Raw genomic sequence first — 26,845 nt, 5'->3', positions numbered from 1 at the left:
TATTTATAAACCGAATGGAGCATAAAGCATATCCTAAGTAATACCATTCATATCCTCTCTCCGAAACCCTAGCTTCTGTTGTTGATTTTTGAATAGGTTTTAATGAAAAACCCCAATTTTTATTTCTTTAACTTATTTTTTATTATTATTTTTAATTTTTTTTTTAAATGTTTATAATAATGTTTCCTCTTTTTGGGAGAACTTTTATCTCTTAAAAAAAAGGGTTTTCAAAATCCTTCGAAAGGCAAGGGTTTTTCGACCTCCTTCTGAAGACAAGGTTTATTTCCTTCTTTCGGGAGATAAATATCTTAGTTTTAAATCTATGATATTAGATCTAATAGATTGTCGTGAAATTATTTCGTTGGTGAAAAATTAACCTAAAATGTGAGGAAAAGCTTAGGTGATTAGAGCTTCCTACCTGGTTCCATATGATTTGGGATTAACTGATTGATTCTCATTATCCGCTCTTGTGGTTCTCTTAAAAAAAAAAAAACCCTCCGTATAAGAGCATCTACATTGAGAAGCAAACTGTTAAATTAGCTTGCCATGCCACATACATATGATTTCAAGCTAACCTTCTTTGTAGCTATTTTGTGCCCCAATGGTTAGCTGCTTGCTAATAGATAAGCTTGACTTTCTAAATTAGCTGTATAAATTTTATTATATTAATATATTAATCTCTAAAAATTTTGGAATCTTTCTCAAGCAAATTTGCTTGTGCAAGGTTTCAAAAAATAAAAAATAAAAAATAAAAAAAAAATAAATAAATAAATTTGCTTGGGCAAACTAATTGTAACTTTTAGTTCCAATGATCAAGCTAGTTGGTACAAACTTTTGAAAATTGCAAGCAAATCTCTAGGTATTACCATTAGAGTTCTATTAAACACCTATAAATTTTTTTTTTTTTTTTTAAAAAAAAAAAAAAAGCTGATTAAATTCTATCCAAATAAAATATCAAAAATTCCAAATAAAAGTTGAAAAGGTCAACGCCTCTTCCAATCCTAAGTGGCAAGATACTATTGGTTGATAACCTAATGCGTAAATTGCTCCCACCTATTTTCGATTTTCCTTTTTTTAATTTTTATTTATTTATTTTTAAAGAATTAGATTTAATTTAATAATAATATTTACTACAACATTTAAGGTATTAATTAATCAAAAGACAGCAAATATTCTTTCTCTGATCCCTCTCTCTTTCTTTGTTTTCAATCACCTCTCCCACCTTTCTTGTTTGTTTGGCTTCTTCATATATTTCTCATTTCCCTAAACTTCTCTTGTTTTTGCTATTCTTTTTCATTAATGGAGATTTAGAACTTGATCATTATTTTGTTGGTCTCAACAAAACCAAGGAATTTTTGAGATAAAGAGGTACGTATAACTTGTAACACCCTCTTTATTATCCATTTGTTCATTGTATTCATGTTTTAAAACTTTATATAGTCGTATGAAATAAAAATTAATCCCCAAACCTCCTACTTCATCTCCTCAGGCATAATTCTTCCATTTTTTGAGAATTAGGCCTAACAAGGAGGATCTAGCTCTTTTTAGTATGTTGCAAATTTTGCATTGTTTTAATATTATCTTTCAAAAGAGAAGATTGCGTTTTATTTGTGATATGTTTTGATCACCTTAAAACTTGCGTGCGTGTTTATGATTAAGGTTGTTGTTTGAATAACATTTCTTAATGCATCCAAATGTTACAATTATCATTAATCTCCATCTTATTTTATCAAACAATTTTTATTTTTAAAAACATGCATTTTACAATTAAATGTTGAATTTTAAGTTAAAATGTGACAATTATGTATCAATTGTATGGCCTAAATTCCATTGATTTTGTTATTTTTTTTTCTCCATATCAAATGACCAATGCTGAAACAGGATCATATCTTTGTGCATGACTTATTCCTCTTTCTTGACTTTGACTAATTGATTACTCTTATTTAGGTATTTCTTTCACTATAATTGATATATTAAAAATGCACCAATTTAATCATTCCATAAAAAGTGATGCATGCAATATCATTTATTTGTATTGTAAAGGTGCAATTTTTGGAATGAAATAAAGTTATGCTAACCGATTTGTTTTTCTATATGGTATTAGAAAATGTTATGATGGATGTTTATTTGTGACATCCAAGAAATGGACTAATAACAAATCACAAAAACTTAGCCACTAATAGTAATAAATTACAATGAAAAGAAAATTGGTGTCGCTTAAAAAAGAAAAAATCTCCGAAATGTCTTGAATTCTTGATACATGATTGTTAATTTGTACGTACTTAAACAAATTTTTTAGTGCAATAATGCCAATAAGTGTTTTCCTTGTACAGAATACGCAGTTAATAAGTATGAATTGATCATTTAATGTGTAGGATTTCATTCAGTGTATGAAAAGATTTTCCAATCAATTTCCTCGTCTTTCCTTGTGAGTTCAAGATATGTGAGCTACTTCGTATATTATAAAGAATCAAACGTAAGAGTTTAAGCTCTCACATTAGTTATTAGGTCAGAAGCTTAAGACATAAATTTATTTGTAAGCATTTATATTAAAAAAAAAAAAAAAAAAAAAAAAAAAAAGGTTCAAGAAAGCAAGATTTATATACTTTGTATACGGTTAAGGAAAAAAAAAATGCATGTTCATGAATGTGATATTTGAGTAATTAACTGTGAGGGAATGTATCTAGAAGGCTAGAATGAGGTACACCCGGGTGCAAAATAAATTAAATGTTATGAAATAATTATGTGCAAGCGCTATGCCCTCAGGACAAAAGGAAGATTACATAGCCCATTAAACTAATACCATTTTAAATTTATAGTTCTGTTTGTAGGTGTGAAGCATGATAATGCATAATTGGTCATCATACACAACTAACAACCAACATTTGAAAATCATACAAAAGATTTTTAAGAACCTGATTTTATATAATTGGTCAAAAAGCATAGTAGTGGTGAGCATGTATATTTATATATTCTTTTCAGGAGAGAAAAGAATGTCAATGTTGATCATGTCTGCCTTATTCTCCATTTTTTTCTGCATTTACCTTCATTTAAATATTTAAACAGGTTTATTATACTGATAATTCTTCTTCTTTTATTAAACTTTTCTTAAAAAATAAATTAAGCTACTATATATATGCAGGTTGAGTTTGAATTTGATAATTAAAAGGGAAAATTCATGGCAACATTAAGGGGAAATGGTGGTGGAGGAAAGGAGATAAAGAGAGGAACATCTCCTTCAAGTTCTGTTATCAAGAAATCTCCTAAACCTTCATCATCTAATCCAAGTGATGAAAAAACCAGCTCAACTTCAGACACCAGCAAACCTGTCCCAAACTATCTCAAACCAACCATGAGCTCGAGTCTTGACTTTTCGAGGATTCCTAAGAAATCGAGCACAGAGGCCTCTGTCCAAAAACCGGCTCTCAATAGGAGGAGGTCATTTGAGCGCCCCCCACCTGCATCCCAAGTCAATAAGGCCATTCGCGGTCCTCCTGCAGGGACTCGTGACATTAAGCCTCAACGATCAACATCATTCTCGAATAAATCAGTTACTCCCTCTGAGTCCTCTTCCTCCTCTACAAAGTCATCCTCAGAGAAAAGCTATGCTAGGACCTCGAGCTTGAAGGATAGGAAGGTTGGGCCGCAGATGAGTAAGTCTTGGAGTATCAAAAAGAGTACATTGTCATCACCAAGTACCAAAAGGGAACCTACATCGTCATCTTCCTCTTCTACAAAGAAGCCTCCTAGGAGTGTAACTTCGGAATCAAGTGTAGATTGTGAGAGTCGATCAGTTGATCGTTTGGTTATTGAGGATGAGTTTGTGAATATTGATGACAGAGAGGTTCAGTCTCTTCCTGAGATGTCAGAGATGCCTGATAGTAATAGTGAGCTTGCTGATCCTACTGATGTAGATGTGAAGGAACTCGAACATGTTGAAGTGGATCCAAAGGAAAGCATTGTGGAGGAAGATCATCAGCCTCATCATGAGGATAAATTGACAGTTGTTGAACAGGTAACGGAGGAGCCTGCAGCGGTCTTGGTGGAAGCTGCAGCAGAACATGAGAGTGAAAAATCCGAAGATCAGAATCAGACTGTCGAAGAAGTATCAGTTGATGATCAGCCAAAGGTTGAGCCTGCAGAAGAACAGAATCTGGCAGAGGATGCACAGGATCACGAAGATGACTCTGACATTAAGGTACTAGAAGTGGATCCCCCTGAAATAAAAGTCGAAGAAAAAAAGAAGGAAGATGTAGAGGAACCAAAGGAGCCAGAAGCCGAAAAGGAAAAGGCAGAGGAAAAAACAGAAGCAAAGGATGAGAAGCCGGTTGAGGAAACTGTTAGCAGTCTGCCTGCAGAGACTGCTGCTGCACCTGTGAAAACACAAGCTGCTGCAGCCGAAAAGAAAGAAAAGCAAGATTATAATGATGTGATTGAAGAGACTGCAACCAAGCTTATGGGAACCAGTGGCTCAAAGAAGCCGAACAAGGTTTTGGCCTTAGCTGGTGCATTTGAGACTGTCATTTCTTTGCAAGACACTAAAAAGGGCTGATCATCATCATACTTATACATTGGAGTCAATTTCGAATTGCTGGGGGTGAGCAGAAGAGAAAAGAAATTGGTTTTATTCATTAATTAACTTGTCTATTACATTTTCCCTTTTATTGTTTTTCTTTTACTGGATTAGACCAGCTGTTCTTTGAGGTTGGAAATTAATTGGGAAACAGTTTGCTTTGCTTTTGTACAATGTCTTCCTTCTTAATTTCAATTTTTGTTCTTTTCATCTTCAGTTTTTTTTTTTTTTTCAAAAACTTTGCATAGATTGTTGCAAGGAAAGGCGAAAACAACTTAGAATTTCATATATAGTGAAGAGTCCTGAAATTTTTTACTAGTCTTTTGTATCATTGTATGTGGATGTATGATCAGTTGAAATGAAAACATTTTTGTGATTCTGCAACTCCTTGACTCAGATTTAACTCCTCCTTTGATTATTAATTAGCTATTTCAGCTTAATATGAAGAAAGTATGATACAGTATATTTACAAGACAAATAACAAAAATATGAAAACAACGCGATTAGGGAAGACACAAGGTGAAATATCAAATGCAAGTAATAATGAAGAAACAAGAAAACATATATACATGATTCACCAGCAATGCGTTATCTATGTTTACATACAAACGGAAAACAAAATTTTAAGGCACATCAACATGGAAATATAAGGATAACATATCAAAAAAAAAGATCCATACATCATACATTCATACATATTATATTTATATATATAACAGCTATAATTTATATAGGCATAAACTAATAGTACTGTATTTTCTCATAGTATTCAAGAAAAACAAATCAAAAATTCACATCCTAGAGTTTGTTACATTATTCTCCAAACTATTATCAACATTGTCATTTTTGTTGCAATATCTAAGCTCCAAAGAAATCTGTCTTTCCATCCGAAGTTGACGATGAAAATTCTCAATAAACAAATCAGCCCTTCTATCAACATCTTCAGTACCGTAGTTATTATTATAACTCATCCTTCCAAAACTTCTAAACGAACACAAATCGCGTCTATTATCACAACCATTACTTTCTCCATTGAATACCACATCTTTAGAACATCCGTTGTATATTCCCAACTCATCATTAAAGCTCAAATGACGAGTGTAACGTCTTCTAGTACTCGAAGGACCTCGTAACATTGAGATCAAGCTCCATTGGCTATACTTAAACGTCGAACTTAAGATGACATTAAGCTTCTTAACAGCCCTTCTTAGCTTGTTTAGCAAAGACCATTTCTTGGTAGCATTGTTATGAGTCATTTTTTCTAAAGGAATTATTTGTGTACAAGTTAAGAAGTGATGAAATATTTATAGGATTACATAAATAAGAAAGAGGAAAGTTTGTGAGAGAAGTTACTCGGTTTAAATGAGAGAAGCGTGTTGAGAATTCTTTAATAAAATAATGAGATAAGTTGTACTTAGATTGAAGAGGGATTTATGTGTAACTGATTATTAAAGTGAACGTTAAGAAATAAATAAAGGGTTGCCACATTTTCTTTATATTGAGAGCCTTGTAAGTTTCAATCTTAATCTCAATGCAAAATCTTTCATTTTTTTTCCTTGATTTGTGAAATTACTGTTTGATTGTTTGGTAAAATTAGACTATATGTAACTAATCTTACATATGAATATGGTTTAAATGTTAGGAATTGAGGTTAAAAGGTTTAAAGATCAAGTAACTAAAGTATAGGAATGATACTATATTTTGAGACGGACTTATTTATAAGACATAGTATTTAAGGTCGCATGTTGTATAATACTTTTAGATAAGATAATAGTTATTAATGATACATAAATGCTTTTCGTGTGTATAATAACAATAGTTACGTATACTTCTAGAGTATCTGAAACTTTTGTGCTTAGTTTTGGCAAAATATGATAACTGAGTTATACATAGAGTGACAACAATTCAATTGCCATAAAGAATTATGAGCTAACATTTTATAATTTATGATGTTCTTAAAATAATTATGAATGGAAAGATCCATTAAATAGGATAAGATAATACAGAGTATAAAATAAATGGAAAAAATGAGGTACATCAAATACATCATGCTGAGGTTAATAGACTAAAATTAGCTCAAAAACTAACGGCTAACACCGCCAAGATTGTTTGGATAACGACACTTTTACTGCCTTTTAGGCTACTTTCCCCTCTTTCTTTCCTTCTTTCTTTCTACAAAGTTCCATTTTTTGCTTAAAATTTTGATAAAACGAGATGTACGCAAAATAAGACATGGATATATAGTTATACCAAGGAATTCTCACACTTTGGTTTGGTTATGTTTGTAAGATTCAATTATCTAAGTCATCAAACATCCTCATCTTTACCTTTTAATTAACTTCTTTATAACCATTTTGCTAACGAGGAAAAACAAAATAGATCTCAAGTCTTATAGTAAGCATTAGCAAGTCTTAGACGAGATGGACTTCAACATTCACCACCACCACCACCCCCCCCCCCCCCCCTTCTCCACGAAAAATATATAATAATAACCAAAAAATACGATAAATAAAACACACTAAGCTTAGGGGGAAAAAAATTAAAGCGCGTCTCATAATAAGTATTAAGTTTTTTGCAAGACTTATAACCCGTTTTTTACAATGAAATTATTGATTAAACTGTGTTGAAATGAAAATTTTTGTTTTGTTTTTTCATCACCCTTTAAACTAATAGATTAAGCCATGTTCAAATGTTATAATGATATGCAGGTAAACCTTTTGTTTAGTGCCAATGATTCCTAGCTAAAATTATTGATCTTGAACTCCTGAACTAAGTGTTAGGTAAATGATTGCAGAATGCTGCAGGAAAAGTAAGGTATATTATGAGTTTATGAAGGTCTTACATATAGCGAAGAATTTTGTCCTGACAATTTTGAAGCTGGCTTATTAATAAGCTTGTGTAATTGCTCATAAGTAAACACTCCAACAGGCCTAGAGCCGGAAGAACTGTACATGTTGCTATATGTTACAACTATCAGCATCTTGTACCGTTTCTCCAAGATTTGGTTAATCACACGGCCAGCAGAGGTTGAGGCTGCCACATAAGGAGGAGGGCTCTTCATCATTGCTGATAGTGGTTTATTTAGCTGCACCATCATATCAAACACACAAAGAAAAAATTAACAATGACGAACTCTGAAAGTAGCACAGAACTACACTATATATGAATACTATCTGTAGACTTCCCAGTAGACAGGTTCAGAGAAAGTGACTCGAGGCTAATATAACATTTTAGGACAACATAAGAGGTCACAAAAGTGACTGACCTAAACCCAATTTGTACCCGAAACTGGATGACCCAACAGAAAAGTCAATATGATTAGAATGGATGAGCTAAAGCAGATAGACAAATCAGTGAAAGTTTTTTACACAAAAAAATAACATACATCTGTACAGTCTTCGCGGTGCAGTAGTCCCACACAATTGCCCCAATCATCTATGATGGGCACAACTGATTCCTCCAGAAAACGCATGGTCACTTCCTTAAGCATTAAGGTAGCTTGTAGAGGGCGAGCTTCTTCAAATGGAATCATGATACTTTCCACTGTATCATCTACTGATACCTAATAGCATAAAGAAGTTCAAATACGTGAAGCACAGGCATCACCAATCAAAAGGTACAACAAACACAACTAGATCTATGCCTTTAACCAATAGACACAAAATTATAAAAAATATAAAAACACACACAAGCTAAAGATGACAAATCAGTAAATGAATAATAATAATAACAATTATAATAATAATGTGCTTCATGAGTTTATAGTTCTAGTCTCTTCAAGTTCAAGTTTAGGATTTGACTGAGTTGTTAAAATGAATGTTGATACTTCGTGGCAGCTGTCTTCTGTAGGCATGGCAAGTGATCATTTAGAAATATTTTTATGAGGAGCTATTCAAGAAAGTGTACAATCTCCTAATTTTATGTATTGGATCTGTAGAGCTTCTCCTTTATTATATACTTGGTATTAATCATGTGTTTCTACAAACAAAAATGTACAAGTTTCTTCATTTGAATATGTAACAATGTTTCCATGTCATATCATTATGACAACTGACTCTTAAGACAGTTCTAGAGTATTAAACTGCTATTTAATTGTATAAATAATACCTACGATCAGCAATGGAGAGGAACAAAAAAATCATAACAAGCATCATATTAGACTATAAAAAAGAAATACTTTTATTCTATTTTTCTATTTCATAAAAAATCAATAATGCAGAAGGCAGAGTCGAATACCCAAATCTACATAGGAAGGACAGTAATCCCAAGACTCCCAACTCCCAAGTATGTGTAAAGGAGAGAAGCACAACATACCTGGGGCAGAATATAGGGATAAAATATGGATCGGTCAAAGCCCAACAAAGCCTCAAGGCGTACAGCAGCCTGCATGTGCATGACATATCAACATAGCTAGAAAATAAGAAAAGTAATAGCTACAAAATGAGATTCTAATTGTATTTAGTATAACAGTTCCTAGAGAAAGAAAGTAGGAATTATGATGTGAAGCATTAATTAATCTATACTATACGAAATGTGTTCCTGGAAAAAATATGCATGCCAAGCGGAACCCCCTCATTCACTTGAAACTTGCCATGTCATTCACTCAGCAAGAAACATGTGCTACAACAGACAATAAAAGTTCTTATTGTAGGATTTGAACATGGGATCCAGAATTCCGGACCAACAAGACCTAAATAAGAAGTCTTACCATCTCAGCTTTATATCAGCTACGCTAAGTGAGTGTTTGATAAATCCTCTGTTTATTTTTCATTGCAACATTCCTATTTTCACGATGGTCAATGCATAACTTCAAGCATTAATTACTTTGATTAATCATCAAAGGATCGTGTGTGAATACTGAAAGTTGAAATGTTGTAAATAAGAATAAACAGATAAATTATGTACTAATTTTTTTTTATCAATAATTCTTATGCTATATGGTAATTTCCACTAGGTATTCATTGTAAGACATTATAAATTTGTTAGCAAATAACTTGGCAACTGTATGGTTTCAAACGGATAGGTATATGCTCTTTATAATGATCAACAAAATGCAAAAGCCAAACTCAATACTATAAATTCCAAATGATATGCCACACACTAGTCGAGGTACTAATAAAATGCAGGAAGTGATTCATCCCAGAGATGGTCGCCCAAAAATTTAAACTATACACCCCGCCCCCTCGGCACTCCCTCTTTAGTAAAAAAACCCAGTTTATCCATATAGGGTTAGGGTGAATGAATTAGTACAAAAGAAAACATAATGTAAGTAATACTCACCAGGCCACCAGGACTTGTCCAAGATAGTCCTTTCCATCTAGCATTAACATTTGAAAGTATCTGTACAGCAACTTCAACCTGACAAGATACAAAAACCAGTAGCAGAGTAAACAATTAGATGTAGGATGGTAAAAGAGGATAGAACCTCTATGCAAGGGAACTTTCTTCTCAGTAAGAGCAAAACAAATACTCTGGATCAGTAACAGGGTATAAGAACCTGGCCAGCATTCAAAGCAGCTTCCATTAGAAGGTGATCAGCTGCTTCCTGAGTTGCAGGAGGGATGGTTCCTGAGGTATCCAGCCACATGCGATTGTGTAAGTTCTTCACCATCAAAAAATCACCAATGTGAGCCAAAGCACGCATCAAGGAAAGATAAAGGTGAGGCTTTGGCCGCAGTTCTGAATTTTCTCCTGCCTTCTTTAATATCTTCCCGAATACACATAGAGCATCTGAGAAAGCCATTGATGTTTACTTGTCACATACTAATTGTATATTACAACAGAAACTTATGTCTCCACATTGGAGGAAACCCAAAAGCCAGGAACAACATAAAGCTGTTCAGCAAACAAGAGATTTCTCTCCTTCACCCCCAAGCCATGCAGTCAAAAAAAAAAAATAAAATAAAATAAAATAAAATAAAAATTAAAAATTTAAAAACAAAAAGGTAAAAAATGAAGATGTATTTTACTCCGTATCACAACAGAAGGTGATGATTTCAAATTCTACAAGGATTCTTGGTGAAATCATTGCGTTAGTTATTTATTCACCAACCAAGCTCTCTGTCATTGTCTAAGGAGTCTTGCTGTAGCAACTTTGCTGTTTCTATCAGATTCCAGCTTGAGGAATAGTCCAATTCAAGGGACCACTAAAAAATTTCAGCCAAGGTCAGCAAAGGCAGAATTTGGAAAACAGTATTGTTGGAAAACTTTAAAAGGTCCAACGAGGGCAACGACTAATAATAACCAGTCCTATAAGATTTTCAAAAACCAATATGACAGGAATTTGGACGGTGGCTAAGGTATAGCAATTATAGCATCATAAGCCTCTAAGCCTCTTTGCTTTGGGGGCAAGGGTTTTATATCCATCTTAGTTACTTGGCTCCTCACATTCCTGTCCACCTCTCCATTTATAACAGATCCTAGATCCTACAATTTTCACTCTTTATGCTACAATCTGTATACAATTCACTAGCAATGCTTACAATAGCCCAGTGTATTAAACTATTAATGACTTCAGGTCTTGGGAGGATCAACAATATTTGATTGAGACAACATAAGTGAAACATGCTGAGACTATTATCAAATGTTTGGAGTATCCTTTCATGCCTCAATATGTCATTAAAGATATATGTAGGATAGGATCCTAGGCCCTCTAGCAAAATGAGCATTGATGAAAGAGACCGTTAAGCATAGGTTGATACATTCTAGCAACTACAACAAGCACAGAACTGAATTAAATAGCATTATTACATTACCCTTGAAGCAATACTCTTAACTAAGTTCAACGAACAGATGTAACCCATCTTGAAATCAAAAGAAGTTATATAAAGAACAATAATCCCAATGATTATGTTTAATCGAAGTGCAATTCTGAGAAATCTCACGTCATTCCCAGCAAGTCACAAACTGGGCTTGCTCTGAGAAACATAGAATATTGATCTTAAGGGAAGAAAATGTTTAAAATTATAGGTGCACATTGGAGAAAATGTCTAGCCTCTTCCCTGCCCTACATTAACCTTCCCAATATACAGCAATAGAGAAAGGTTGCATGTTAGATCAGTAAAAAAGTACTCTAAATTTGGAATCTACATCAACCAAGGGAGAATTAGCAGTGTCACATAAATTGGCACTCTAGAATTTAAAAGTTGTTGAACAGAAGGTAATGTTTTGTCACCAATTCCTGGTTTTTTTTAAAGTATTATCAATAAGCCTAGTGTCAGCAGAACTTTTCAAATTTGGTTTAGGTCATACCATTGATTAAGCTGCAGCTTAGCAGAGCATCAACAAGTGCAGTATAGGCAACTCGGTCAGTAGAAAACTTTTCAGAAGTTTGCATTTCCATCATTATCTTCTGAACCAGATGGATATCTTTAGCCAGTGCAGCACCCTGTAAACAACAATTGTAAGTAGCAACAATACAATTCAAAACTATATCAGGAATAAGAGTAATGGCCTGACATAATTTTCAGTTTCCAAACACTGTGGATAGAGTTATAATCAGCACAATTATTATTAACTAGACCAAACAACACTTATAGTCTAAACAGCATGGGAGAACTTTTAGAAAAGATTATATAAGGTAAGTATACTTTGCACCAAAAAAATAAAAGGCAAGTATACTGACCTTCAATAGAGTAGTAAACGTTACATTATCTGGAAAAAGATAATCGGAATTGTACTTCAGTGCAGCATCCTGAAAAAGAGGGGAGATATGAGTAACTGGTTGCATACTCTCAGGCTCAGCATGATATAGAAGCTCTAAACTGGCCTTTCAACACTTTCTTAAGACCTTCATTTTCTCCAAATACTGCATTGCAGAATCCAGTTTTTCTGTCTTCACTGCAGCAAGGATAAGCATATTATAGGTAAGCTTATCTGGTTTTAAGCCTTGGCGTAACATCTCATCATGTACAGTAAATGAAGCCTCGGGAGAACCTGAACTTATGTATCCCTGAAATAAGAGCGGATGGTTATTGCCAAGGTAGGAATTTATTAATTAGTTTATGGCCAGTATATTTACTATGTATAAATTAGAGACATTGTCCAGTTAGAAAAAATAAAATAAAATAAAATAAAAGTATAAAGTACGAAACAAAAGAAGGAACATAAAGCAAATGTAAATATTCCTATTGCATTAAGAAGATAATTTCAAGTATCACACCTTCATTAACAAGTTGTATATCAAGATGGAAGGGCTCCCACCTTCATGGAACACAAATCCATAGCGTGCAAGAAGACCATTGGCACGGCGTAAGTCTCCTGCAGTAAACTATTGCGAACATGAAAATGTTGTCCAGGAATTTCCTAATGCAAACATGTAGCATTTGTCATTTTTTTCAAGTTTATTACAAGTTTTACTGGTTATTAATATTGATGTTATTGTCTTAACTCTAAAGATTGAAGCAAGAAAGATGATTTTTTCAACTGGAAAGAGTTGACACAGTAAAACATAAATTTAGAAATTTAATGGTGCTCTATTAAACCAGCTGCCTTTGTTACCCTCTCGCATTGTCACATCTCCCTACAAATGTGAGTAAGTTTCCACAAAAAGAAGAAACGAGCAAAGAAATATTTCTGTAGGTTGAAACGAGCAAAGAAATATTTCTGTAGGTTGAAACTCTCAAGGTATCCCCACTTAAACTATGCTCTAATAACAGAAAATATTACATAAGAGGAATCATACAGTGCATTTTTAACCTTTGAGAATTTTAGAGTTGAAATGGCCAGAAATATATAAAGCATTGAGCTTTCAGCTACATTCAAACAAGACAGCACCCCCCCCCCCCCCCCCCCTCTCTTCCAAAAAAGGGGGGAAAAAAAAACCCCTCCATGCTAAGGGGCACAAGTAAATTTTTTGTTCATTTCACAGCAATAGTGACTGCAGTTGAGGCCTCCAGCAATGGTCACAGAAGACATTTATCACTCTGACTTCATACTTAGTGTAGTAAAAGTTTATAATTCCCTTTCCATCGGTAAAAAAAAAAAAAAAAAAAAAAAAGGGGAAGAACAGTTGAATATCTTTTAGGGCATGAAATACTACCTGCATCAAGAAGAGCATTAAGCAAACCGTGGAGAAGTGATGCTGATAATTCTGGATTCCCAATGGCACTACCTCGCTCCACTGCTTCAAGGAGTTGAAATGCTTCATCAATTCGTCGAGCCTTACCTAAACCCTGCAATTACATCAAAATTGAAAAAATTCCCTCAATCATATTTCAGATCTTTAAATCAGCTCTGTATCACATCCAATTGAAAAATTTCCCAAAAACTCAAACACTTGAAAACCATGAATCCATCATTTAATAATATTTTCCAAAGGACCAGATATATAAATATAAGCAATAGCTTAAGTTTGGGACATTCAGGATTCCAGATTGTTCGTTTTTATCAAAGTTATAATACAGTACAAAATATTGCCTCGCTCCACTGCTTCAAGGAGTTATAATACAGGACATACAGTTCACTAGAGACATCAATTCCAATATATATACAGCATTGACCAAAGAAGTTTCGGCCCAGTGGTCAAGACTGAAATATCAGATACCTTAGGTCCCGTGTTGAAATCCTTATACAGACTTGGGCTTAACATGTAATCATTTCATCACGATCAAAGTATATGCTTCAAATTATACCTACCCCATGACAATGTCACATCATTAACCTTCATCTCCCACCTCCACCCCACCCCTCCCCCCCCCCCCCCCCTCCCCACTAAAAAAAGGAGGGGGGGTCCCTTGATTCCCTTCAAAAAAAACCATTGGATGCATCATGCATGTATGGTTTAGACACTTTAGACAACAAGCAACACAACACTCCTACCTAACTCGTACATTTGAAAGACTTCGAGCACCCTAACCCCTTCACAATGTAACTACAAATTGTATTAAGTATACATACATATAGGGTCAACTCGGTCAAGGGCATTCTCCCTATACTAAGATAGATCATCCACCAGTCGACTTCAATTAGTATTCCACAATTTGGTATCATGTATCATGCTTATTCAAATGCTGCAATCCATAAAAATCGAATTATAGAGTTACTTAACAAGATCATCTCATAACCAGTAATAATTCTTTGAAAGGAAACTACTTTATGGGTCAATTGGTATACAAGATACAACAATGAAATGATCAACCTTGATGAAGCAACAAAAACAGACCATAAATTTAAATGAGGTGAGTTGGATTCAGTACCTTCAACAAAGTACCATAAGAGACACTATCAACACGGCAACTTCTTGACTTAGACATTTCATCGAACACCTTAAGTGCAGAATCAATATCACCACAATGAACACAAGCCTCTAACACCGCATTCATCACAATTGTATTAATCCCTCCATATCTTTTTTTCGCTACCTCAATTTCTTCAAAAACCTACACAAAAACAACCCAAATCACAAAAATTACCAAAAAACCACATCAAATTATAAAAACCCCATTTTAAATTTGAAGAAAAAAAGTGGGAAATTCACAAAAACTGAGAACCTGATTGAGTTGCCTGCGACGAGTTAACTGAACAATGCGAAAAGTAAGACGCTTGAGATTGGATTTGCGGGGTTTTTTAGGAGAAAGATTATTGAAGATTGGAGAAAAATGGGTATAAAAATAATAATCATTTTGGGAAGAAATTGAGGGAAAATTGGGAAAATGAGTTGAAATTGATACGAATTTATAGGTTAGAAAATTGGAAATTTGAGAATGCATTTTATGAAATTGAAGCTAAGCCATTACCCATAATCAAAATCTGAAGAAGTTTGGAGAAGCAGAGATAGGAGAGAATCTGGAGATGAAGATAATGCTGATGAAATTGGCGGGGAATTGTGGGGTCCAAAACACCTTTGCTCAACTGCTGGAGTGTAGTGTTTAGAGACTGCTGTTCATTGTGATGATGTTTTATCTACTACGAGTAGAAAAATCAAGGGCTTGTTTGATATATATTTTTTTTTTTAAGTTTTTTTTTAAAAAAAATAAAAAATTAAAAATAAATAACATAAAAAATAAAAAAAATATATTTTCACAATTCTGTTGTCAGTTTTTCAAAATTACCACGAATTTAATATATTTGACTTATTTTTTATTCATTATATGACATATATCATATGTTTTTGAAAAACAAAAACTCAAACAACAGAAAACCACAATGATGCCAAACAAACCCTGATTTTAATTTCGAAAAATAAACTTTTTTTTTAATATATACTTATCTCTTTTATTATTTGACAAGTATTTCTTTTTAGGAAGTTTCTTTTTAGTTTTTATACTATACTTTACTTTTACTGGTTACCCAATTTACTTTATCATTCTCTCTCACTCTCCTCTCTCCTTAATATATGTGTCTAAATTAAACGTGTCAACTATTTAGAAACGGAAGAAATATATATAAAGAGATAGCTTTGCATTCATTAAATTAATTTATGCCAAATTAATAAAATAAAATAAAAAAATCAATTTCCGCCCAACCGTTAAGGTTTGAGGAAACAAACCTATACATACATATGGAGTATTAGTATTTAGGATTACTACTTGTATACGACTGTGCAACCTTGCTATCATGTGACGTGACCTATAATATTTAGAGTACGAAAAAAAAATAAAAATATGAACCAATACATACATATATTCAAAATTACTGCTCGTACCTCCTCTTCCAAAAAAAAAAAAAAAAAAAAAAAAAAAAAACCTCTTAAAGATGAGCTAATATTTTAGAATTACACCTTACGCCTTTAAACTAATGTACTAAAAGCATACAGAAAGATGGACAACATAGGGAAGCATTCTTGTATATGAAACTAGCCTTTTGTAAGTATAGTGTTAATTAGTTACAGAATTACAGTTATTACAAATGAGATGGTGGATTACGTTAAGATAAGAAGTGATTAAAACTTTTAAACATAATTAGTTATTAAAAGACTAGCTTATTACTCAACTAACCGAGCTTCTTGTTATTTATGCACTTAACATATTTTCGACAAAATTATTGAAAATGGCAGATAGGAAAGAAATCATGGAATAGAATTGAAAAACTGATAAACCAAAGGGTTAAATACCCTCGGCTTTTTTGCTTGTCTTTCTATTTAATTATTACTCGTAATGCACCATTACTTTTATTTCAATTCAATTCATCATTTTAGATTCAGATTCAATTCATAGCAAATGAATACAAAATATAACCTATTGCACAAAAAAAAAAAAAAAAAAAAAAAAGGAGTGGATGGTGATTTTAACGCATTTTGCATATTAAATTATTATTTATATACACCATCAGGCTAGTCTGTGACATAAATGTCTAATTGTTATTGTTCCTTGAACTTAAACGCATATAGTTGATACTAAAAGATAGTGGGCATTATCTCTAATCAAGATAATAGAGATAGTTCAATATTCATCATACATTCTACAATCTTCTATTTTTTTTTTTTATTATTCAATTGTACATTCGAGTTTTTACGTTGTTCATTCACGCACCATCCCTTGATCAACGATTTATTATGATTTTTACTCAATGAGCTACATTGTCACGTGAGGATTGTTAGCTTATCTCATTTGATAGGTAGTAAAAATTGGACACACGACGATCACCAAATGAAAAAATAGGAGAGTACAATAATTGGTAGAAAAGGTGAATTAGTATAAGGATGTGAAAGGCTTATGTGTTGTGTGTATATGTCTTAAATGTCCATGACTCTTTTATAGTTGTAGATGGAGGTCGGAAAAAATGGCTGGAAGATTCTAGATTTTCCTTTATTACTCTTGTATCCGTAATATTCTAGAATATTCACGAACCATGTATTCTACTTCTTCCAATGTCAATAATTTTCTAAATTGTTCAAGTAGGTTATTATTCTAAAAAAATCATGAGCAAGTACATGTTAACCTTACTTGATCTTTTCGGAAGCTTTTAAAATATGCACGATACTCCACCAAAATATTTTAAAATATGCACGATACTCCACCAAAATATGGGCATATAAAATTTGGGCCATACCCAACCGAAAACATGAAACTTTGAATATTGCAAATTTGCAATATACACATAAAGTTACTGTGCTTGATCTATAATTTAACTAGTTGCAGTTATAGGGATGATAATAAACCCATCTCAAACAAATACAAATAACATACATTCTCGACATCATACATAGCTTAGATGAGCTGGTGAGTTATATTCAAAGAATAGCCGTCAAAGATTGGTCGATTTTACCCGTCTTTACGACAGGTATCATCACGACTCGAGAGCAGAGGGATCTAAATCATCTTATACAATACAAATACATTGTTACAGAGGATCATGATACAATGATACACATATTTGAAACCTTAATTATTAGAAAGGTTTTTGTCCTAAAATATTACCATGAGGATCATAATTACAACCAATAAAAGTATACCCATTATAACAAATAACCTTAGCACAACCAACTCTTTTACTTTGTTTCCAAATAATCTGTGTATAATGCAAGCATTCCTCCCCTTGAGCACATGTATTTGTGTAATAATTGTAAAATCTATACTCACCCGCCCAATACGCCACCGCGTCTTCGGCACCCCATTGCCTCCCGGTGCTCCCCCAAAAGAGGTTTTCTCCGTAATCGGAACCCGAATGTATCATAGCACAATCGCCTTGCCGTTGGTGCGCCCACCACCGGGCGTAGCTAGCTAGTTGTTCACTCCATTTTAAGAGTGGCAACCCTAGTCTTGCTCTAACTTTGTTGTGTGGTATTAAGTATTGGTTTATTGTATCCTTAGAAGTTGTTAAATGCCTTCTATTTTCTAAGGCTAAACATTGTTTAGGCAATGAAAATAATATTAATAATGTTGCCAAGAAAAAGTAAGCAATTATTAGCTTAGCTACCATTGGTTGAGAGAATTGAGAGGAGAATGTGTGTTACTTTATGGTTTTGATGTTGTTATTTGATTATCAAATTTTGGTATATATATATATATAGTGGGATTTCATTTTTAAAATAAATAAAAAAAAGGGAAAATAATGTGTTTTTTTAAATGAATTTGAGGTTACAAATAATTGTGATTTAGCAAGTTGTAATCAAAGTTTATATAATAATAATGGAGTAAAGTTAGTAGCTAAATGAGCCAATTTCCCATGTTAGGGAGCGAATAAAAAGGGAAAGAACATGTTAGAGAAAAAAGTTGCTATTTTTTCTTAACTAACATAACTGATTAGTGAATTTATTTTACATAAATAAATTAGTGAAAGTGGCAAAAATTGAATTGGTGGATGAAAATGGATTTTGGTTGCATTTAATTGGCGTTATATTTAGGTAAAGTAATTAATGAAGATATGAATTATGATGTCAGGATTTAGGACTGGAAATTCAAGGGAATAGCATGTGAACATGTGCATAGTTACTTTTTTGCTCATAATAATTTGGAATGGGGTGTCGGTTGAATGTTGAATAACATGAGTTACATGATTAAGTAGACAGCCATTTGATTTCAGCTAGTATGCTCTACTCAAATTTCATCTAATTATAATAATTTGGATTGATTGTAGTTGGGAATCTTGGGATTATATCACATAGTATTCAATTAGATTGAATTTAGTTTAGATTGTATAAATAAAGTGATAGTCAATCGATTTAGGAGTTGTTATTGAATGACAAATCACGCACAAATAACTAGAAGTTGGCTTAGATGAAAGCACAACAAGGTTTAACATGCATGGGCTTCAGTCTCATCTGGGTTGCTTACAACATGATATGTGTTTAATAAGTTAGGCTGTGATGAACCGAGCCTATTAGGCATCAACACACCTAGATTCGATATGAGATACGAAGCGCGACATATAGCTATTTATAATTGTGTCTATTATCAGCTAGTTTATCATAAAATGTTGATTTGTTCTTGAGACAAGTTCATCATTTTTGGTCAATTTTGAGACATTGTAGAGCACGCAATTCGGGTTTGAGTGGAGGCAAAATTTGGCAGGCCCTCTAATTGCATATTTAAGGTAGCATGAAATAAACAAATACTAAACAAATTTCACATTATTTAAACTTGTAAAGCTTCATATTGTCTAGTCTTTCAATTCATTTTTATTCATCACTCTCCACTTTAAATAAGTTTGATCATGTCTAATAAAGAATTACAATTTATTTAGTATTTTAGTTACACACAAGTTTGAGTCCATCGAATTAATAAAATAAAATATATTTATTGAAATTTGAAACTAATACAAGTATTAATTTTATACGAAGTATGACATTCAAGGAATTAAGAGGAATGCAGGAGATTTCAACTTTCAACCCATTGTCAATGATATTGATGATATTTGTTCTCATCTCTCTCAATTTTTTGGTGTTTTTTCTTGGTCTCATGTAAAGTGTGCGGGTAATACTTTGGCTCACCATGTAGCTTGGTGGGATTCGAGATTGTAATGAACTTATTTGCTAAGATCCTTTTCCCCAAAGTCTATTAACTTTGGCGGAAATTGACCTCTATTAATGATAACCCAAGTGTTTCCTTAAAAAAAAAAAAAAAAAAGGAGGATGACTACTCAATAGACACGCACTTAGATTTAACATTCTAAGCAAGTTTTAATGTATTAAGTTCTCCAAATTAAATTATCTAAACTTGATGCTTATATAATTTGTCTTGTCTTTGTAACAAAATGACATTATGATCTGATCTCTAAGAAGATAAACTTTAGTCATTGTATATTTGTATTCCTTTTTGTATATTTGTAGCCTTTTTGTTTAGTTCAATACCTAAAGTTCCTATTCCAGAAGACCGGTACCAGAATAATGTTATTATATTGAATCTTACATTTAATTATAATTACAATTGTAATTTTAATATTGAAACTATGTTATCCAACTCAAAATCAAGTATAGTTAAACGATAATTTGAAACAGGTTTCGAACAAAACTAATGATGTGTGCCTGATCTAAGACAGTAGTTGGTTGGGAAAACGACGCCTAAATAATGAATTGAAGAAATGCCTTAGGCTGTAATGTCTAATTCTGCCCTCAACTCCTCAAGTAACTGTCAAACTTTCTAGTTGGGTGGAGTAGTGTTATTGAAACAATTCTATTCAAGTTATACAATAAAATATGTTGATGACCCATCATCATATAGTAGTTGTGTATTATGCTTCATAATATTATACTCCGTATTTCATATTAACTTTATCTGTTACTCGTACTATTTAAATAGGTGACGATACATGTGTTTGAGGTTATTAAGTTACATTTTCTTATTAATCTTATACTAGTATGATACATGTTCATGTGTAGAGCATGTGACTATGTGAGTAGTTAAATTTAAGAAAGTGCATATGTAGGTACTGGGTATATAATGAATAATGCGAGGAGGAAGATATTAAAGATTAAGGTGATTTTTTTAATTTCTTGTACTTTATATAAGTATGAATAAAAGGATTTCGAGCCATTACCTTTTTCTTTTTCTACTACTTATACAGGAAAAATTAGATTAGTCAAATAGTAGTAAATAAGTTTTGGTGTGAGTTCATAAGAGTTTCCTAACTTCAATTTAGTGATTTACATTCAAAATAAGTTGATAAGATAAGTCAAATAAATGTGATTAAAATCGAAATTGGAAAATCGGATGAACAAAATAATGCCCCTAAATAAGCAATGATCCTTATTTTAAGTATGTAAAATCCGACATGATGCTCTTGTGATAGATTCAACCTTTATAATAACAAAGAGGGCAATAATTCTACTAGATTTAGAATTCATGATCTCATATTATTGTTATTTATGGTCTTGAACTCTAATAATCAATTATTAAATACTTTTTACTCCCTCCGTCCCTAAATTACATTCCTCCTTTTTAGTTTGGGTATTTCAAAATTACATTCCTCCTCCTTTCTATTTTTGGTAAGTTTTTTTTAGTAAATCAACTCTCTTTTTCTGTTTTATATTTAATGCTTTCTCACTCATCCTTACCTAATCGAGGAATTTTAAAGGGAGGAAAGTTAAGCATTTGTAAATACATAACATTGATTAAAATATTTTTAAAACACATGATAGAGAGAGAAAAGAGGAGAGAGATAGGAAGAGAGAGGTATGTACGTGGACCCCACCTATTTTTTGGTCGGATTGTATCACGTGATGGGGGACCACATGTTGATTGTTCCGCTTAAAGTTTATGTGGTACCATTGAATCCTTAGTGGTACTATTTATGCATAAATTTTGTACAACTGAATCCATATATAATACCATTATGTGCATATATAGTATCACTGTATATTCAGTGGTACCATTTGATACCAGAATATGCATTCGTTTATACATATGTATAATTACATGAATACCCCTTGTTATGCATTTGTAAATGCCTAACTTTCCTCCATTTCTAGTTCCTCTACCTAATCTCACTCATAATCCTGTGCCAAATTACAATGAATATGATTGGTTAAAAATTTTCAATTAGGAGCATGTGATTGGTCCTTTTTTTTTGCAAAGGATTGATGACATGTCATGAGTAATAATTACTCTATCTTTGTACTTTCCATTGCATTATCCAATTATTGTTATTTGTCTTATTCTTCCCTCCTTAATTCCCGTGTAAATTTCCAAAAAGGAATGTAATTTAGGGACGGAGGGAGTAAATCTTTATATTTGAAATATTTTTCTTAAAAATGTTGGTAAAAGCTTAATAAAGATTAAAATGTACAGATGGAGTATCTTTCTCTTATGAGAAGTTGTGTATAACCCTATAATAACGAGCTAAGGACTATGTATAAGAAGTTAAAAAAGGATATATTATGGACAACTAAGCATTAATTATATTACACCGATTTGTACGTGATTTTGTCATGAATTCCCAACTTAATTCCATTTTAGAAAGTATATTTAATGCTTATACATAGCCCTAAGGGCTACATATATCATTACCCTTTTCTAAATAACACCCAAAAATCCACCCTCTCTCCAATAATTGTAAAATTGAAAATCATTAAAACTAAAATTAAATTTATCAATTCTATCAAAACTATTAAATTTATCCAAGTAGAGAATAAAAGCAATTATAAATGCAAGAGGAATAGGAAACATGAGATAGTATGTGATCCCTTTGTTTTATCCCAAAAGATTTTATCTATCGAAGTTTTCAATGAAGCAATAATTAACACTCTATTAAAAATATGAACATCTTTGTCAAAATCAAACAAAAAAAAAAAGGAACAGTATGAACATTCAAAGCTAGGATACTGTTATGGTCAAAAACAATAATGCATGTATTCACTAACATCTCATTTAAATTTAATGCTTGGTAATTTATTTCTTGCCACCCCTATATACTAGCTCGATCGATCACCTATATGGCTATATATATCAATGTACTCCGTACTAAGCAAACTGATCTAGTGGTAAGGTTTGCATCTCTCAACCTTAAGGTTGTGGGATTAAATAACATTAGAGGCACTTTGCGGTGGGGATTCCTTTACCCTTCTCACACTCTCAAAGTGCCTAGCCTGTTAATCATGGCTGGAAGGACTTGTGAGAGGTTTCGGTCCGATTAAACCCTTCTCCTCACCAATCAAAAAACACGTTATATATATCAATGGTATATAGTAACAATTGTACATAAACACACAAGTTATTACTCCGTGTATTTCTTTCTCCCTCTATATTGTACATCTCATTTCCATCATTATTTTTCGCAGTTTCTTTACGTACCCGTATTAGATATAGTAAATGGACAAAATAACTAAAATAACTTAGCATTGATAACACAACAGAACGATCTCACCAGTGTTTAAATTATACTACTTCGTATTAGTTAACTTGTTCATTTACCTCTTTTAATTAAATTTTTAATTTTTTGAAACATTAATCACCTTAATTTACTCAAATAGTTGGAATTGGACATATTCCATTAGCTAGTCAACATAAGAATATATGCTAACACGGTTACAACACGAATAAGAACAACACCGCTTCCAAATTCCAATCCTAGTTTGTGTCTATCTTTGTGAATTGGTGAATCTTCTAGACTCACCTTCAAACCTTCCAGATTATTTCTCCCCATTAACAAATCCATCATATAACATATACATATTCTTTCAAAAAAAAAAAAATATAACATATACATATACTTAATTATAGGAAAACTTCAATAAAACAATTATTAACTCGTTACACCTAAGAATACTTCAAAAATAAATCAAACAAAACTTCACGATCATCAAATTCAAATATCATTATGTGTTTGGTGTTTATTGTAGACGAAGACGAGAAGGTGATCGGGCAGTACGCAGCAGGCGGCGCGTGCCCCTACTGCGGAGGTCAAGTCCAGGCTTTAGATGTTGAGAAAGCATGGCGTTTGTGGTACGTCCCTTTGTACACCCGTACCAAACGCAAGTTTCTTTGCTCCTTTTGTAATCGCCCTTTGATCATTCAATATCCATGAATTTTCTATTATTGTTCATGTTTTGTATATAATTGTATTATAGTATACGATTAATACGAATTATAAAATGTTTGCTCTTTCTCCCTCTCGAAAAATTATATATGAAGTACTCCGTATATGAATAATGATTTTGTTATTATGTAACCTTTTTGTAATTTTGTGTTTGTAAATTGTTGAAGTATATGTAAATGTGTAGTCGATATTCATTTTAAGTATTATTGTTGATGTTTTTCAAATTTATAAATAAGTGTGACCATAAGCATTATAGCGTATACATAATATAATGTCCGCTCTATTTTTCCCTCGCAAACAATCAGAAGTATACGAAAAATGATCATGTTATTATTAGGTGAGGTTTTTGTGTGTACATTGAACAATAATGTAGCAACTAGCAATGTAGCTTATATTCATTTTAAGGAGGGAAGGCAAAAAAGAGTGGCGTCGCCCGGACTCGAACCGGAGACCTTCAGTGTGTTAGACTGACGTGATAACCAACTACACCACGACACCTTCAACGGCAAGTTTTGTGTTTTTTTAAATACCTTTTATTAATTGATTTAATTCCTTTCTTAAAATTAGATCTTTTTAGTAATGATAAAAATCCCGAGGTTTAAGCGTTTAATGAACAAGTTGATTGTTTGTACAGTCAATAACTCAATACTTTCCAAATTTAGAAGTTTCATTATATTACTATAGATTATTGGGAGGATTAAACTTTATTAGAGTTGAGTGTTAGTTTGGTGTAAACTAACTTTGTGGTTGCCTTTAAAATACGTCAATAACTCAATATCTAATGGTAAGCTGCATCAACATGTACTTTACTACCTTTTTTGTTTTTTTTTTTTTTTTAAGAACAGCATGTACTTTACTACTTAAATGGTAAGTTAATTTAATTTCAATATACTAGTATAATACCAAACAAAGCTTGGTGGAGTTGGTGGGGAACTCACCTTGTGATTTTACCAAGTACAAAATGCTTGGGGAGTTAGGTGCCGGCCAAAAGAGCATTTACAATAAACCGATTTGGGGGCAAGCTTTTCTCAAATCTAACACTTGTCTAATTTGTTATATACATTAAGTCCCGAGTAATTCAGGACAAAATGAATATGCATGCATTTTTCAAGATCTTGAATATAATCTTTGGCTCATACACAATTAGAGAAATTTGGGTAAAACAAAGCCTGTTTACAATCTTTACATGAACAATTGAACATAACTTACCTAAGTTTGCTACCTATTGCAGATTTGTAGTATTGTGGTTTTGCAGCCCTCTTATTCTGTTATAATATCTCATGATTCTCATTGTGATAGCATCTTTTCTGAATAATAAATAAGTAAATGCCATGAATTAAGCCTGCCACTTGCTTGTTTGACCCATTGCCAAAACTCATGGCCCTTGATGCTTGATCATTCTAGCGTTGGCCCAAATACTTTTTGTGTAATAGCCACAAACTTTGATGGTAACATGACTAACATCATACATCAATCCAAATAAACAAGGTGCATGCACCTTATTTTTAGGGAGCTCGTAAGTTAAGATTATTATGTATGGCTAGTAAATTCCTTTTTTTGAGCTTCCACCTTATCGAATGTCACACTTCTAAGAGCACTCACACTAGTGAGCAAAAAAAAAAATGCTCATTCTCTCTCATGCACTTTCTTTCTCTTCAAACCCATGAGCATTTTTGGTGAGCAAATTCTATCCCATTAGTGAGCAAAAAAAAAATGATCATCATTCTCTCTCCTAATTTTTATTTTTAAGAAAATTTGGGAGTAAGAATAATATAGAGTGTTTTTGTGATTTATGAAATTATACAAAAATATGTCAAAATGGATCTCTATTTAAGGAAAAAAAATTATAATCGTTGCTGAATTTATATATATATATATATATATATATATATATATATACATATATATATTCAAAATTGGCCTAAAAATAGCTGTTTTAATTTAATTACCGTTTGAAAACGGTAACATTTGCTGATTGGGTGAAGAGGCTGACAGGGAGAGTTGCTCATTGGAGAGTTGCTGGCCCCACGTAGTTACTGTTCATCCTCAAATTTGCTCATAGGATGAGCAAAATGAAAAATGCTCATGAGCATTTTTCAATATGCTCATTGATGGGGAACCATTTCTAACAAATTTGCTCACCATTTTTGCTCATGGGCAAAAAAATGCTCACTAACGTAAAAGTGGTTATAAACTTGTATGATGGTAATGCGGTTTTGATTGGAGTTAATATTACAATACCATATCTCATCTGCGAATGATAGGTGCGAAAATAACAGAAAGAAAATAAATAGCTTTACACCTTATAATTCTGAATTATATAATCCAGGGAAGAACAATGACATTAGAAAATTAGGATCCATTGATTGTTAGTTGTCTTTATATGATGTGGCATTCATTCAATGGTGCCATATTAGCCTAATTCATCAATTTTATTTACCAGAAATTCAATATTTTTTCTACAAGTTTAGATTACATGTTGAGAATTAAGATTGTGTTGAAGATCAAGGGAAAAGATTGTCATGGAAAAGATATATTTCTTTTATCAATCTTTGAAAAGATAGGAAATTAATGAATTCTTCACTTACAAGGAAAATTAAACTAAATTCCCAATAATTTAATGCCTTTATAATTCTAAATTTACAAATATATTTTCCTATCTTTACTTAGGCTTTTGGTTTTGTTGCATAGATTAGGGATCACATAGAAAAGGTCCATTCTAAAAACCTCATCCTACTTTATCAAATCAATTGGTATTCATTAATAATTGATGACGAAATAATCAATATAAAACAATCAGGATATCTTACATGCGAGTGTATTTGTGTACAACGCACAACGGGTTTATCCCGCTCGATT

The 26,845-nt window shown here is 32.5% G+C and overlaps 3 protein-coding genes, 1 non-coding gene and 1 pseudogene across 4 annotated transcripts; 1 reads left to right on the top strand and 4 right to left on the bottom strand.

The window, feature by feature from the left end:
* Positions 1-3,178: 3,178 nt before the first annotated feature.
* Positions 3,179-4,886, top strand: LOC145595986 (uncharacterized). Its single transcript, XM_081652414.1, has one exon. The coding sequence runs from the start codon at positions 3,179-3,181 to the stop codon at positions 4,550-4,552; it is 1,374 nt and encodes a 457-aa protein (XP_081508540.1). The 3' UTR covers positions 4,553-4,886.
* A 478-nt stretch (positions 4,887-5,364) lies between these two features.
* On the bottom strand, positions 5,365-5,829 carry LOC145593992 (uncharacterized). The gene has a single exon (XM_081650342.1). It carries the CDS (start codon positions 5,827-5,829, stop codon positions 5,365-5,367), a length of 465 nt encoding a protein of 154 aa, XP_081506468.1.
* Positions 5,830-7,372: 1,543 nt separating this feature from the next.
* LOC145595944 (pentatricopeptide repeat-containing protein At5g10690-like) lies at positions 7,373-15,455 on the bottom strand. The gene is made up of 12 exons (XM_081652376.1): positions 15,064-15,455; positions 14,770-14,952; positions 13,614-13,746; positions 12,735-12,832; positions 12,363-12,524; positions 12,198-12,266; positions 11,825-11,960; positions 10,071-10,303; positions 9,854-9,931; positions 8,888-8,956; positions 7,959-8,135; positions 7,373-7,658 (listed from the first exon to the last, which is right to left on the bottom strand). Exons 1-12 carry the CDS (start codon positions 15,280-15,282, stop codon positions 7,401-7,403), a joined length of 1,815 nt encoding a protein of 604 aa, XP_081508502.1. The 5' UTR covers positions 15,283-15,455; the 3' UTR covers positions 7,373-7,400.
* Positions 15,456-17,643: 2,188 nt separating this feature from the next.
* LOC145595521 (pathogenesis-related protein PRB1-2 pseudogene) lies at positions 17,644-18,475 on the bottom strand (annotated as a pseudogene).
* Positions 18,476-24,410: 5,935 nt separating this feature from the next.
* On the bottom strand, positions 24,411-24,484 carry TRNAV-AAC (transfer RNA valine (anticodon AAC)). Its single transcript has one exon. It is a non-coding gene; the product is annotated as a tRNA-Val (tRNA).
* Between the last annotated feature and the right edge of the window lie 2,361 nt (positions 24,485-26,845).

Source organism: Chenopodium album, chromosome 19 (assembly GCF_948465745.1).
Source record: "Chenopodium album chromosome 19, dcCheAlbu1.1, whole genome shotgun sequence".
Lineage (NCBI taxonomy): Eukaryota > Viridiplantae > Streptophyta > Magnoliopsida > Caryophyllales > Amaranthaceae > Chenopodium > Chenopodium album.
The sequence above is the reverse complement of the archived record's forward strand: the minus strand, read 5'-3'. Positions and strand labels throughout refer to the sequence as shown.

Bases quoted from the DNA above. Each gene is read 5' to 3' on its own strand.
- LOC145595986 (XM_081652414.1), top strand. From the start codon at position 3,179: ATGGCAACATTAAGGGGAAATGGTGGTGGAGGAAAGGAGATAAAGAGA.
- LOC145593992 (XM_081650342.1), bottom strand. From the start codon at position 5,829: ATGACTCATAACAATGCTACCAAGAAATGGTCTTTGCTAAACAAGCTA.
- LOC145595944 (XM_081652376.1), bottom strand. From the start codon at position 15,282: ATGCATTCTCAAATTTCCAATTTTCTAACCTATAAATTCGTATCAATT. The intron at 12,267-12,362 runs GTCTTAAGAAAG...CCTCTTTTTCAG, and splicing joins AGTATTTGGAGAAAATGAAG to GATGCTGCACTGAAGTACAA. The intron at 7,659-7,958 runs GTATGTTATTTT...ATGATGGTGCAG, and splicing joins ACCGCGAAGACTGTACAGAT to CTAAATAAACCACTATCAGC.